The 14,189-nt window shown below is 39.5% G+C and overlaps 1 protein-coding gene across 1 annotated transcript in view; it reads left to right on the top strand.

Moving 5' to 3' along the window:
- Kntc1 (kinetochore associated 1) overlaps positions 1–14,189 on the top strand; it is an 87,951-nt gene that overhangs the window by 64,900 nt on the left and 8,862 nt on the right. The window contains 12 exon segments of the mRNA XM_048785481.1: positions 2,038–2,254; positions 2,339–2,397; positions 2,545–2,761; positions 4,543–4,616; positions 4,881–5,091; positions 5,206–5,315; positions 8,144–8,190; positions 9,616–9,694; positions 11,138–11,256; positions 11,706–11,841; positions 12,421–12,516; positions 13,033–13,089. Of these exon segments, the coding sequence (XP_048641438.1) occupies positions 2,038–2,254; positions 2,339–2,397; positions 2,545–2,761; positions 4,543–4,616; positions 4,881–5,091; positions 5,206–5,315; positions 8,144–8,190; positions 9,616–9,694; positions 11,138–11,256; positions 11,706–11,841; positions 12,421–12,516; positions 13,033–13,089 (1,422 nt within the window).

The following is a 14,189-nucleotide window of genomic DNA, read 5'->3' as shown; positions in this document are numbered from 1 at the left end:
CTTTTTTGGTCTTTGATTTCCTCAGTTTAAAAGAATCTTGTCAAAGCTAGAGAATGGGAAAATGGCTCATTTATCAAATTGACAATTGCTTTGTATGAAATATGCACAAAAATAAAAAGCATAATCCCAAGTTCAAAAGAATTGAGATTTGGCCTGTAACAACTGAGAATACCAATTTTAAGTGAACTGAGGTCTAGCCTGTCTAAATATTTACTAAGCTAAAAAGTCAGTTTGAAGTTGGGAGCAGTGGTGCATGTTTGTAATTCCAGCTATTCTGGAGGTTGAGTCAGGAGGATTATAAATTAGAGGCTGGCCTTGGCAATTTAGTGAAACCCTCTCTCAAATTCCTTTTTTTTTTTTTTTTGTGACGGGTACTGGGGATTGAATTCAGGGGCACTCAACCACTGAGCCACATCCCCAACCCTGTTTTTTATTTAGAGACAGGGTCTCACTAAGTTGCTTAGCTGGCTTTGAACTCAATCCTCCTGCCTTAGCCTCCCAAGCCACTGGGATTACAGGGGTATACCACCATACCCAGCAATACTCTCAATTCTATTTCAGTACTTTTATTAACATTTTTTCTCATTTCAAAAATGTATTTATATTTTTTTGAGGTACTCAAGCATGCCAGGCAAGCATTCTACACCACAAGCTTACATTTTCTAGCCCCTTTCTTTCTTTAACATTTTTTTTTTTTTTTTTGGTGCTGTAGTTAAACTCACGCGTGCTTAACCACTAAGCTAGATCCCCAGTCTTTTTTTATTTTTCATTTTGAGGTAGGGTCTCGCTAAATTGCTAGGGTCTCATTCATATGCTGAGGCTGGCCTGGAACTTGTGATCTTCTTACTTCAGCCTCCTGAGTCACTGGGATTACAGGCCTGCACCACCATGCTTGGCTCATTAACTTCTTTAATCATTTCTGAATTTTGATTCTAGTGGCTTGTATATTTTTTATTTATTTTTTAAATATTTTTATTTTATTTTTTATGTGGTGCTGAGAATTGAACCCAAGGCCTCGCATGTGCGAGGCAAGCGCTCTATCGCTGAGCCATAATCCCAGCCCCTTGTATATTTTTTAAAATTGGATTTTAAAAATATAAGAAAAATGGTTGATTCAAAAGGTTATATAAGCCCTAAAACAGAAAATATAAGCACAAGATGGACAAAGGACATAGAAAATTAATTTTAGATCTAAAGCCTCTGTTTTTAAAATTAAATCAAGCTTGGCATCATGGTGTGTAGCCATCATTCCAGCTATGTGGGAGGCTGAGGTGGAAGAATATCTCGAGCTCAGGAGTTCACGACTAGGCTAGGCAACATTGTGAGACCCTGTCTCAAAAATAATAAATAAAATTTTAAAAATAAAGTAAATTCAAGTATTTTTATAGTAATATCTCAACACATTCAAAGAGTACATCAAAGCTGTGTTCTGTGACACATGCCCATAATCCCAGCTGCTTAGAAGTCTGAGGCAGGAGGATCACAAGTTCAAAGCTAGCCTCAAAAATTTATCAAGGCCCTAAGCCTTGATAAATAAATAAATAAAATGGGCTGGGATGTGGCTCAGCAATTAAGCACCTCTATGCTCAGTCCTCTATACTAAAAAACAAGAGTATATCAAGAACTGCCAGTCTCATTTACAAAACATCCTGCCAACAAGGTTCTACTGGTTTTTTCTATTATGATTTCTTCAATAATGGTATTGATTTTGGTTTATAAGGATTTGTTTTTTCTTTTTTAAAGATAGAGTGAGAGAGGGAGGGAGGAAGGGAGAGAAAGAGAGAGAATTTTTAATATTTATTTTTTAGTTTTCGGCGGACACAACATCTTTGTTTGTATGTGGTGCTGAGGATCGAACCCGGGCCGCACGCATGCCAGGCGAGCGCGCTACCGCTTGAGCCACATCCCCAGCCCTGGTTTATAAGGATTTGATTACAGGAAAACTAGAATTGTTTTGCTGGTCTTTGTGAAAATGAGACTGTCTAAGGAATGGCAACCTAGGGTGGCACAGAAGTAGACAACTTTGAGACAGTGTAGGATTGGGTCCTTCTTACAGGAAAATGCTTTCTTATTTTAATGCAGGCATTGAGTCTTCTGAAACATTTGGAGTCATACAAAAGAATTTCCCCTCCCGTGGACCTAGAATACCAATACATGTTGGAGCATGTGATCACTCTACCATCAGCTGCCCAGACTAGACTGCCTTTTCACTTGATATTATTTGGCACAGCACAGAACTTCTGGAAAATTCTCTGTATGTTTGTTAATATATGGAATTTTTCCAACTAGCAAACAGTTTTCTCTCAAGCAATTTATATTCTTTTCATTTCCTTTCTAGCTTCAGAGCTCAGTGAAGAGTCCCTCCCAACCCTGCTCTTAATCTCTAAATTAATGAAGGTAATGGATTAAAACCTCGTAAGAGGCTTCTTCGTGCTATAATAATCCTAACCCCGAGGACAAATACTTTATATTCCTTTCACATAAAAATTTAACTTCCTTAAAAAAAATTAAAAAAAAAAAAATTAACTTCCTTTTTTTCTGAAGTTTTCTCTAGACACTCTCTACGTGTCTACGGCCAAACATGTTTTTGAAAAGAACTTGAAGCCAAAGCTCCTGAAGTTGACACCAGCTAAGTCCTCTGCACTGATGAACAGGGAAATAGCTAAGATCACTCAGACCATCGAGTCCTACCTGCTGTCTATAGTCAACCCGGAGTGGGCTGTGGCCATTGCCATCACTCTCACCCAGGAGATACCAGAAGGTACAGAATCTCCTATAATTGGCCTTAAAATGGTAAACTGGTTTTTGTTTTTGTTTTTTAGTAGTAGGGATTAAACCCCCAGAGGTACTCTTAACCACTGAGCCACATCCCACCTTTTTTTTTTTTTAATTTTGAGACAGGGTCTTGCCAAGTTTCTTAGGGCCTTGCAAAGTTGCTGAGGCTGGCCTTAAATTTGCAATTCTCCTGCCTCAGCCTCCCAAGCTGCTGGGATTATAAGCGTGTGCTTATAGTTTTGGGTTTTTTTTTAAATTGAAAAATTGTTATTTATTTGACAGATAACGTCTGAATTAATATAAAGAAATGTCAATGGCTTGTATGTACACTAATTCAAACATTTTCCCTAAGCACCAACTAGAGCAGTTTCCAGTCTTTTCACCAAAAACATCTTCATCATTGAAAGACTGCCTGAAACTTAATTAGTTTATTTAGGTTTCTAAATAGGAAACCCAAAGCCGCCAATCAGAGCTTCTTTTTTTTTTTTTAAATGTTTATTTTTAATTTATTTTTATTTTTAAAGAGAATTTTTTAATATTTATTTTTTAGTTTTCTATGGCCACATCTTTTTATTTTATTTTTATGTGGTGCTGAGGATCAAACCCAGGGTCTCGCACATGTTAGGCGAGCGCTCTACAGAGCTTCTAACATGATGACCAGGTTAAACCCTTAAAATTTGAGTAAAAATAACTTGTAAAAGTTTTATGTATGTATTCCAAATGAAGGGATCTGCTGGCCTTAGACTGATAATCACAGGTCATCAGTCCATAAGCCAAATGTTATTGCACAGCCCACCAACAAAATGAGTTATAAGTACATACAAAGTAAGTGCAAAGTATCACATAAAATTCATGTTCTTGTATATTCAAGGGGAGTGATATCTAATTCCCATTGGCATACAATGCAACAAGGGGCACAGATACAGATACCTTCACTCCTTAGCAAGGACAGTGCCCTAGAATGAAGTAGTGGCTTCGTGGACCAAGTGGCATCCAGACCACACCAGGAACATGAGTGGATATTGAAGCATGTGGGTAGGAATCAGTGCTGGAGAGGACAAAATGAACCAAGACAGAGTCACAGACCTGCTGACTATTCAGAAGGCAGTGGAGTGTTGGTACTGGGTGCAGGGGTGTAATCTAACAAGAGTTGCCACAAGAGGGCAAAATACTTTCACCAACAGAGGCTCCACATGCTCTCTGTGGACACGAAGTAGCTGAGGATCATACTTCAGGTCACCCTTGACCCCAGGCCCTAGTCCCTGGAATCAAATTCATGAGCAAGAATCTTCCTTCACATAAACTGTCTTTTCTCCAAAAAGTAAAACAAAAACACAAGCAAACAAAACAAAACTGCAAGAGAATCAGATTTTGACCCTCCCACTTGACTTGTGTCCCAGCTGCCCTGCTAGGGAGATGGTCTGCTGTTGCTCACACTGGTTCACTGCTGCAGAGCACTCAGCTCATTGTGTGTGTATCTAACTTGTAAAGACAGCCAAGAAATGAGGTGTAGTGGTAGATGGTACGGTCACACATGCACATACAGGCAAGAGAAACTTCTGGAAGAAACATCAGAATCTCGGGAGCAGGATTGGGAGCTAACGAGTGTCCTCTTGGACTCTGGCTTTTTGCTTTGATCTTCTCTCCTGCTTACCTTGTCTTTTACTGAGTTCCCATTTGTATACTTTAAAAGTACTTGATCATTTGACTAAGCAACATTGTCTTAAAAGGATTCAGATTTGTTCACAGATCTCTTTATCTTTTTAGGCTCCTTCAAGATGTCTAGTTTGAAGTTCTGCCTGTATTTAGCTGAGAGATGGCTACAGAACATCCCGCCTCAGGTGTGTCTAAACTAGAAGACTGAAGATTCTGCGCTCTCCTTAATTTGCACTGTGCTTGCCTAGTACATCTTCTCATCCTGCTCTGGTGCCTGAAGTGGAGGAGGAAGACCATGCCTTTGAATGGGAGATGCTTCAGCATACAGCTGAGGAAGGGAGGGCCATGATTGATAAAGATGGAATCTTAGCCTCTGCTGAGATTTACAAAATAAGTTTTGTGAGATTTATAAATTAAGTCTTTTCTTTTTGCTTACAATTTTTCAAAAGGATGAAACGCGTGAAAAGGCTCAGGCTTTGCTGAAGAAGCTACATCTGCAGTTCCGGCGCTCAGGCACAGAGGCTGTGCTCATAGCTCATAAGCTGAACACTGGGGAATATTTAAGGGCGATCGGGAAGCCGGCACACCTCATTGTCAGCCTGTATGAACATCCCAGCATAAATCAAAGAATGCAAAATTCATCTGGCAAGGATTATCCTGGTGAGAACCAAGCTATTTTTGGGTCCAGAAATAACTATTGTTTTGATTTCTGGTTATCTAATATTAAAAACTCAACTTACTCTTTTTTAAAATTCTTTATCTTGGATATCTTAGATATTCATGCAGCAGCTAAAGAAATAGCTGAAGTGAATGAAATTAATTTGGAAAAGATATGGGACATGTTGTTGGAAAAATGGCTGTGCCCCTCGACAGCACCTGGTGCGGTAGGTACCCACTGGGCCCCAGGGGTCATGGAGTAGCAGCTGAGGGCTCCTCACAGAGGCTGAATACCTGTCCTGCAAAGTACAGCCCTCTAGGTGTTTTACCTTATGATTTATTTCAGACATAATCTTGTGTAAAAGAAGTAGTCTATTTTTTGACTTGGATTCATGTGTCTAATTATTTATTTTGAAATAATTCAAAATGAAACATCATTCTTAACATTTTGCCATATTTGCTTCATCACTTTCTTTTTTTAAAATTTTTTTTAATTTTTTTTTTTTAGTTGTTGATAGTCCTTTATTTATTTTACATGGTGCTGAGAATCAAACCCAGTGCCTCACACATGCCAGGCAAGTGCGCTACCGCTGAGCCCCAGCCCCAGCCCTGCTTCATCACTTTCTATATTCACAGATTTCTACCCATTTGAGTAAATTATGTATGTCATGCCCCTTCCCCGCTAATGTTTAAAATTCTTGTTCTTATGGATTAAGTTTTTTATACACTTAATCCATAAGAACAAGGATTTTCTCTAGACCACAGCATAATTGTCAAAATAAAAAAACAAAATTGTCTCTGGGGGTGGTGGCACAGGTCTGTGATCCTAACTGCTCAAGAGGCTGAGGCAGAAGGAGTGCAACCCTCAGCAATATTTAAAATATAATTAAAATGTCTTAAAATATAATTAGAGAAAGGACTGGGATACAGCCCCGGGTTGAATGCCCCTGGATTCAATCCCCAGTACCAAAAAAGTTGGTGTTGATGCAACACTCAGATTTCCACTTCCATCTCACAGTTTAAGTTGTCCCAACAACATTCTTTATGACACTCCCGAGCCCCTGGGTCCAGGACCTAATCCACAGCTGTGCTCTGTGTTTGTCGGGGCTCTGGTCTTTGCTTTTTTTTTTTTTTCCCTCTTTTCCCTTCTTTTCTTTCTTTGCAATACTGAGGATTGAACGCATTTCTTAAGACAGGATCTCACTAAGTTGCCCAGTCTGACCTCGAATTTGCCATCTTCCTGCCTCAGCCTCCAGAGTCACTGGGATTACAGAGGTGTACTACCATGCACAGCTTTGAGGTTGTACATTTTAGGCAAGAATAGTACATAGGTGATGTGTTTCAGTAGGTCACACCAGGAAGCACATAATGTCGTTCTTAGAAATAGTGTAATTAACATCTAAAATTTTTGATGGGATTCAGTGGTAAAAATCCAGAATTTTTGCCGGGTGTGGTGGCGTACGCCTTGAACCTAAGACCTTGCACATTGTTAGGCAAGTGCCCTACCACTGAACTACACTACCAACCCCTTGCTTGGTCCTTTTAGAGCAATTAGTTGTACCTTTGTCCAAGCAAGAGAGAGCTCCTGGTGTGTCTAGCTGTAGCAGCCAGATGACCTGTAATCCCAGCTGCTTGAGAGGCTGAGGCAGGAGGATCACAAATTCAAAGCCAGCCTCAGCAAAAGTAGGGTGCTGAATAAAATATAAAATAAGGCTGGGGATGTGGCTCAGTGGTCACGTGCCCCCTCACTTCAATCCTTGGTACCAAAAAATCCAGAATTTTCTACATCATTCTGAATTTTTAGGTAGAATTTAATAAGTAAATTCTGTAATTCTTTATCTACTAAGGTAAATATCCTTGGAAAAGAATCTACCTATAAACAAATAGTATAGCTAACATGGCATGACATTAGGCATTTATTTTTTTAATTATTATTATCATTTTTATTGTTGTTTGATGCTGGGGATTAAACCCAGTGCCTGGAGCATGCTAAGTACTCATTCTACATTCTATTGCTGAACTATAGCTCCAGCCCTAGATGGTGGTTTGTTGTTGTTGTTGTTTTGGTACTGGGGATGTAACCCAGGAGCACTTAACCACTGAGCTACATCTCCAGCCCTGTTTATTTTTTATTTTGAGACAAGGTCTCACTAAGTTGCTGCGGCTGACCTAGAACATGCAGTCCTCAGCCTCCCTAGTCACTGGGATTACAGACATGTACTGCCATGCCTGGCTAAGTTTTTAATTTATAGTTTTTATACATTTACTATTCAATTCAAGAAGTATTTTTGTAAAAGTATTTACAAAAGCAAGGACTGAGCGTCAGTTGAAAGACAGAAATTAGAAGTATATCTTGGCCAAGAGAATCTGTAGTTGCCTATAGAAGCCAGCATTTAGAGATGTTTCAAGTTACACGTAAATTCAAACACCAAATGGAAGGTTCCTTCACACTGGGAACCATGATTGTACTTTAGTAGGTCCTTATGACTATGTGCTGAATTAATGAATTAATTTTAAATTAATGAATTTAAAATTCCTGGAGCCCTTATCTTTTAAAAATTTTCTAACAAAGCCGGGTACAGTGGTGCACACCTATAATCCCAGCAGCTCAGGAGACTGAGACAGGAGGATCACGAGTTCAAAGCCAGCCTCAGCAACTGTGAGGCTCTAAGCAACTCAGTGAGACCCTATCTCTAAATAAAATACAAAAAAGTGCTGGGGATGTGGCTCAGTGGCTGAGTGCCCCTGAGCTCAATCTCTGGTCCCCCCCCCCAAAAAAAAAATTTTTTTTTTTCTAACAAATCTAAGTTCCAGAAAGACAGGAATATTTATTTTGTTTGCTCAGGCAACCCATATACTGAGAACAGGGCCTGTCTCATAGTAGGTGCTCAGTAAGTAAGTATTGTGTGAGTGGTTGTGATAAAAATCATCATTTGAATAAAAATCTTTTCATAAAATAATTTTGTACATAGAGTTTTTTATGTAGATTTTCATAGGATGAAAGTTTGTATAGTCACAAACGTAAGTTTCTAACTTTTTTTCCTTGTTTTCAAAGGAACCATCAGAATTATTTGAACTTCAAGAAGACGAAGCACTACGAAGGTACTCTGTTTTCCTTTGCTTACATGGACATTAACCTTGATGTCCAATAGGAATCTTACCAGTAAATTTTTCAGACATTGGTTTTTAAAAAGTTTACTAGATATAACTTTGGGCAGAGTCTCTGAGAAGAATAGTTCATTGATACAGGTTATAAGTGTCTCTGGTGAAAGAAATCAGAGACCCAGAATTTCTAAACCCTCAAGCTCCTGCAGATGTCAAGGGTTCCTAGATTATCTTTATATCTCAAGTAAAGGACTACTCTTATTAGCTTGGACTTTGGCACCAGACGCCTCTGTACTCTCTTACCCTGATATGCTGGGATGGCTCAAATATGGGCCACCAGATTCCTTTTGTCCTTCTGACCTAACATTGAGACCAAGAAAGATAGGTTGCTTTCATCCAACAAGCTGAGTGATTGTTCATGGATGACTCTCTTGAGAAGACTGTATATGGACTTGAGTCAGAAAGAATGTGGTAATTCATTAATGATGCTTGGCATAGGCATGGGGGCATGGTGGCACACATGCCAACTTTTCACCATTCCTAACCTAGGTCAAAAGTAGGTCAAGGAGTGTGTAAGGCCCTGCACCCTGCCTCAGCCCTGGAGATCTGATTGTAAGATGAGACTTGCATAGAGAAGCCCAAGAAAATAATCTCTCCTAGTTGGAGCAGAGCTGACCTAACACCCACTCCCTGTCTTCCTTGCCTCTGGACCCCCTCCTCATCCTTACTTAGTCATTTTTCCCCCCCAGGACTGGGGATTGAACCTAAGACCTTGCATGTTGCTAGGCAAGTGCCCTACCACTGAACTATACTCCCATCTCCTTGCTTGGTCTTTTTAGAGCAGTTAGTTGTACCTTTGTCCAAGCAAGAGAGAGCTCCTGGTGTGTCTAGCTGTAGCAGCCAGATGACAAGTCTTCAACAGAAACAATTCAAGGAGAAAAGATAATAGGACAATAAGTCTCAGAAAGCACCCTTTATGCAAACTTCCTGCCTTTTCCAGCTGAGTTCACTCCACCTTTCTCCCTGTGCCTCCTTCCTCTTGCCCTTCCTGGGAGTGGCCCACCATCCCTGAGGCTACAGGTTGAAATGTGCCCCTTCCAAGGCCCTGGGTACTCCTAAAACAGAAATTCACTTGAGTAATAGTCAGTGTACTTCACAGCTATGGTTTACATCAAGTTCTTAAATGGAGAGAATTTAAATTTCAGAGACTGGCTAGCTGTTTTATAGATTAGGATGCTGAGGCCTGGCATTTACTGTGTATATTATTCTCTTTAGCTATGAAGGAACTCAAGAAAAGATTAAGTATCTTATAAGGGAAAACAAAAATATCATAATCCTTCTGGCCAACATGCCTGATGTCTTTTATTGTTGGGTAATCTATCACTAGGTTTCAAAATGAATGTAACTGAATTTTTTTTCCAGAGTCGTGTATCTCCTCCAGTCTCGTCCGATTGATTATAGTTCAAGAATACTGTTTGTATGCGCAACATCAGCTACAACTGTAAGCTCTATAAACTTAATCAGAACCTTGGGGGCATCTTAGCTTAACATGTTTTTCCTGCATATTTACCATGTTCAATTTTATAATAGATAATTCAGATAATGCTCACTTATTAAAATACATAAGTACTTATTTTAATTTATAAACAAGGATTATTAAATACAGTATGCTCCATTTAGCACTGTCCTCTGTAATGTCCACTTAGCAGACCAAATGGTGACCCATTGACAGCTCCCACAGGTTTGAGGTGTTTGGGATTATTAACCTCTGGGTCAGTCTGCTTTCCTCATACCAGGGCACCAAGCAGACTGGTCCTAAGAAGAGTCCCTGTTCAGCCTCACCGTCCTCCATCACCCGGCTTCGGCTTCAGTCACCCAGTAGACTCTAGCTAGACTCTGCTAAAGGCAGCACAGCTGCTTTGGACATCAGGCTTTTGTGTACAGAAACATTCTCTAGGGCAGCTGGAGCAGAGAGGAAGGGTACAGAGCCATTGGGAAAGTGATCCTCAGGAGGAAAGGGGGGAGAGTCTGAGGTGCTGAATGTGAGTTCCTTGCCCATTAGCTTGTCTTTCAGTCGTTCTTTCAAGCAGAAATGGTATTCCCTGATGAGTGGCTGGTCAGCTTAGCTCAGCTGATGGCACTTTTCCTCCTGTTACAGCATGCTGTATGTGAACTTTGTCTTCCATACAGAGTATTAATGAATACATTATGGTTAATCAATATCAACAAGTATTCAAATGTGAATTCTTATTAATATAATACATATCCAAGAGTTGTAGTTTAATAATTGTGAGAGTGTGTGTGTGTGGTGTTTGGGATGGAACCCAGGACTTCAATCTTGCTAGGTAAATACTTTACCCCTATGCTACATCCCCAATCTATGAAGTCAATTTTCAGTGCTTCATCAAAAATATTCTTATGTGAAAGTCATCTTTGTGAGGTTTTTTTTGTTTGTTTTTTATTTGAGACTGAATCTAAGTAGCCAAGGTTAGTGTCATATTTGTGGTCTTCCTGTCTCAGCCTCCCAGGTCACTGGGGTTACAGGTGTGGCCACCATGCCCAGCTTAGCTTTGGTATTTCATGCTGGGAGCATGTGGTGTGTGTGTGAATACAATAGCTGCTGGGACAGTGGGGGGTCCCTGCCTCTATTTGCCAGCACTTTCACCCACCACCGCTTCTACACCATCAGTGCAAATATCAACTCTAAAAGGCAAACAATCTAGTATTATAGTGAAAATAGTTTGGGCCCTTTTCCTCCTGAAGTGTCAGGAGTACCTCTCCAGGTCCATGGACTGCACACTGAGAACCACTGTTCCCCACTGTGCATTCCTGAAGGGCTTGAAGGGGGAAAAGAATGATGTTGCTTATGCTGCCTAGCTTGACACCCATTTACCCAACTACAGCATGCAGTGTGTCCATATCCAAGCCTTTTTTGGTTTTACAGACATTGGGCATGCGTCAGTTAACGTTTGCCTACAAAACAAGAGCTCTTCAGTGTCTCCTCTATTTGGCTGACAAGGAAACTATAAAATCTCTCTTCAAAAAAACCATTGAAGAAGTAAAGTAAGTAGAATTTGTTGAATTGTTTTANTTTTTTTTTTTTTTTTTTTTTTTTTTGGAACGGTAACTTTATTTTTTTACACCCCACCTCCTTGGAACGGTAACTTTAAAGTCTATTAATTTATTAGAGTGCCTTTGAGTACCTATGTCAATGTAGTTCTGTTGCCTTGACAGCCTTGGCATTTTGGCAAAGGGGAAATAGGCCTTTGGGAACATCTTATCAACATCATTTCTTAGGAGTATTTAGAAACTGAATATTTTCTCCATCTTCTTGAAATTGATTGCTATCTAATGTTACATTCTGAGAATATATTTAAAGCCCAGAATGAGCATTTAACAACAAACTGGCCTCATTACATACCTCCTTGTAGTTGCTTTTGCTTTTTTTTTTTTTTTTTTTAATGCAAATGTGGCCTGTGAGAATGATTCTTACAAATACTTCTGTTTTCCAGATCCTATTTGAAATGTATGACTTTTCTGGCAGCTTTTGAGATGTTGAATATCCCCATCACATTTGAATTATTTTGCAACAGTCCTAAAGAAGGAATGGTCAAGGGCCTGTGGAAGAACCACAGGCATGAGCCTATGGTATGTAGGGTCAGCGGACCTGGGCTCTGGTCTTCACTTGTGCTATTGCAGCCACTCAGGTGCTCACCACTGCTCAGGGTCCTGAGAGACCCCTTCTCCCTGAGCAGGTCCACTGGACTTTCCTACGTCCTGTCCTAGCATGTGGATGGACAGGGCAACGTGGAAACTCCCCTTTGCTCCCGTGAAGCCCACTGGCCATTGTCCCTGCCAATATTAAAAAGAGCACTTTAGTCCCCTCCAAGGCTTGTCAGGGGCGTTGAGGCCATCTGTCTCCCGATGGGGAGGGGTATCCTTCCTCTCTTACTTAGTTACCTTTAGGAACTTGGTGACAGAGATAGTTGGATCCCAGGGCAAGCAAACTTCTAAGGTAGAAGAAAGACAAAGAAGAATTTCTATTTCTTTCCTTAGAAAGAAGCCTTCATTGAATTAGGCAATAGACATTGTAGATGATGTGCCCATCTTGGATTAAGCTGCCCTACCTTTTTCAGAGGTCTTTGAACTTATCGATGCCTCAAAACAACATGATTAATTTTTTCCCCTTTTCTTTCTTGTTTCCAATTTGTTTTTGTTTGGCTTTAGGCGGTAAGATTGGTAACAGAGCTTTGTTTAGAATACAAAATCTGTGACCTGCAACTTTGGAATGGACTCCTGCAAAAGCTTCTTGGCTTCAATATGGTAAGACTAAGGATTTCTGGAAACTCGTACATAGGATCCCTTACACATTTCAAATTGGCACCAGTTACTGAGCAGGTACATGCTGAAAATATCCACAGCCACTGAGCTCCTGCCAAGCTGAAGGAAAATGGTGTTAGGCCGGAGAAAGGGCAAATTCAAAATTGACCTGCATTGTGCTGGAAATACTTGGAATCCTAGCCTTTTCTGATATTTATGGGTTTAAAGTGAACTTCTCTGGCAGTGTTAACAGAAGATAGGCTTTTATAGTTATTGCTTTTAAAGCATTAAGAAACTGATATTTCGGGGCTGGGGTTGTGGCTCAGTGGCACAGCACTTGCCTAGCATGTGTGAGGCCCTGGGTTCGATCCTCAGCACCACATAAAGATAAATAAATAAAATAAAGCTATTGTATCAATCTATAGCTACAAGAAATTAAAAAAAGAAAAACTGATATTTCATGTTGAAATTTTTCATCATGGTAATCTTTACAACTTTTCATTTTATTTCTTTTTATAGGTTCCTTATCTAAGGAAAGTTTTAGCAGCCATTTCTAGTTTCCATTCTTTATGGCAGGTAGGTAATTTTTTAAAGTAAATATCATGAAATTTCGTCTTTGCCTTTGCTAGCCTTCAACTGCTAGGTGCCCTAAAATAAAAAGTCAGGTCCTCAGTAAAGAACAGAATGGGAAAGAAGAAAAGAACAGTATAGATTAGCCCTCAGGATGATGCTCCAGAATCCTCACATCTTGTCTCCTCAAAGATGGTGCTCTCCTGAGTTCTCCAGGCCTTGTCAGCCACACCTTCATATGGCCTTTGGTCTCTGCTCTTAACATTGGTCACAGAGTCATTCATTTTGTTTATGTTAGACTGCCCTTAGTAGGCCTTGAAGATCCTCAGAGTCGGAGACCATGTCTCATTTATTTTTTTTTTCTAAATCTTCCAACTTGTGTATGCATTATCACTGTGTATCATCATGTATTATATAGAAATATGTAGTTTATTCTGAGCTTACTATATCAGAATATGGAAATATACTGAGTAAAACACAAAGATTCTCCTTTACTATTTCTCTTCACAGTTATCTCCCCAAAGGTAACTACTGCTTGTAATTTCTCACATGTCCTTCTAGAGCTTTCCTGTTGTATAAGCATATAGGCGTGTATGTATACTTATATACACAATAATGCAATTACATTATCTAGACAAAGTGCTGTTTTCATCTAACAGTGGTATCTGGGAGATTGTTCCATATTGAAAGAGTTATAAGTGTGTGTGTGTGTGTGTGTCTATGTGTATATATAGATAGAGAATGAGAGAGTTTTTTTAAACTAAGGTAAAATTTACCCTTTTAAAGTGTACAGTTATGTGGGTTTTAATGTATTCACGTAGTCGTGTGGCCATCACCATTTTCTAGTTCTAGAACATTTTCCTCACTCCAGAGAGAAACTTCATATCCATTAGTAGCAATTCCCCATTCTCTCCTTCCTCTAGCCCTCACACACTTATCTACTTTCTGTCTGTGGGTTTATCTATTCTGGCATTTTTGTATTAATAGAACCATATAATTTATAGCCTTTTGTATATGACTTCTTCCGCTTAGAATAATGCTACATTACAGCATTTCTTTTTTTTTCTTTTCAAGTTTTTTTTTTTTTTTTTTTTTTTTTTTTTTTT

The sequence above is a fragment of the Marmota marmota genome, unplaced genomic scaffold, assembly GCF_001458135.2.
Source record: "Marmota marmota marmota unplaced genomic scaffold, marMar, whole genome shotgun sequence".
Lineage (NCBI taxonomy): Eukaryota > Metazoa > Chordata > Mammalia > Rodentia > Sciuridae > Marmota > Marmota marmota.
Note: the sequence above shows the minus strand (reverse complement) of the source record. Positions and strands in the feature narration are given on the sequence as shown.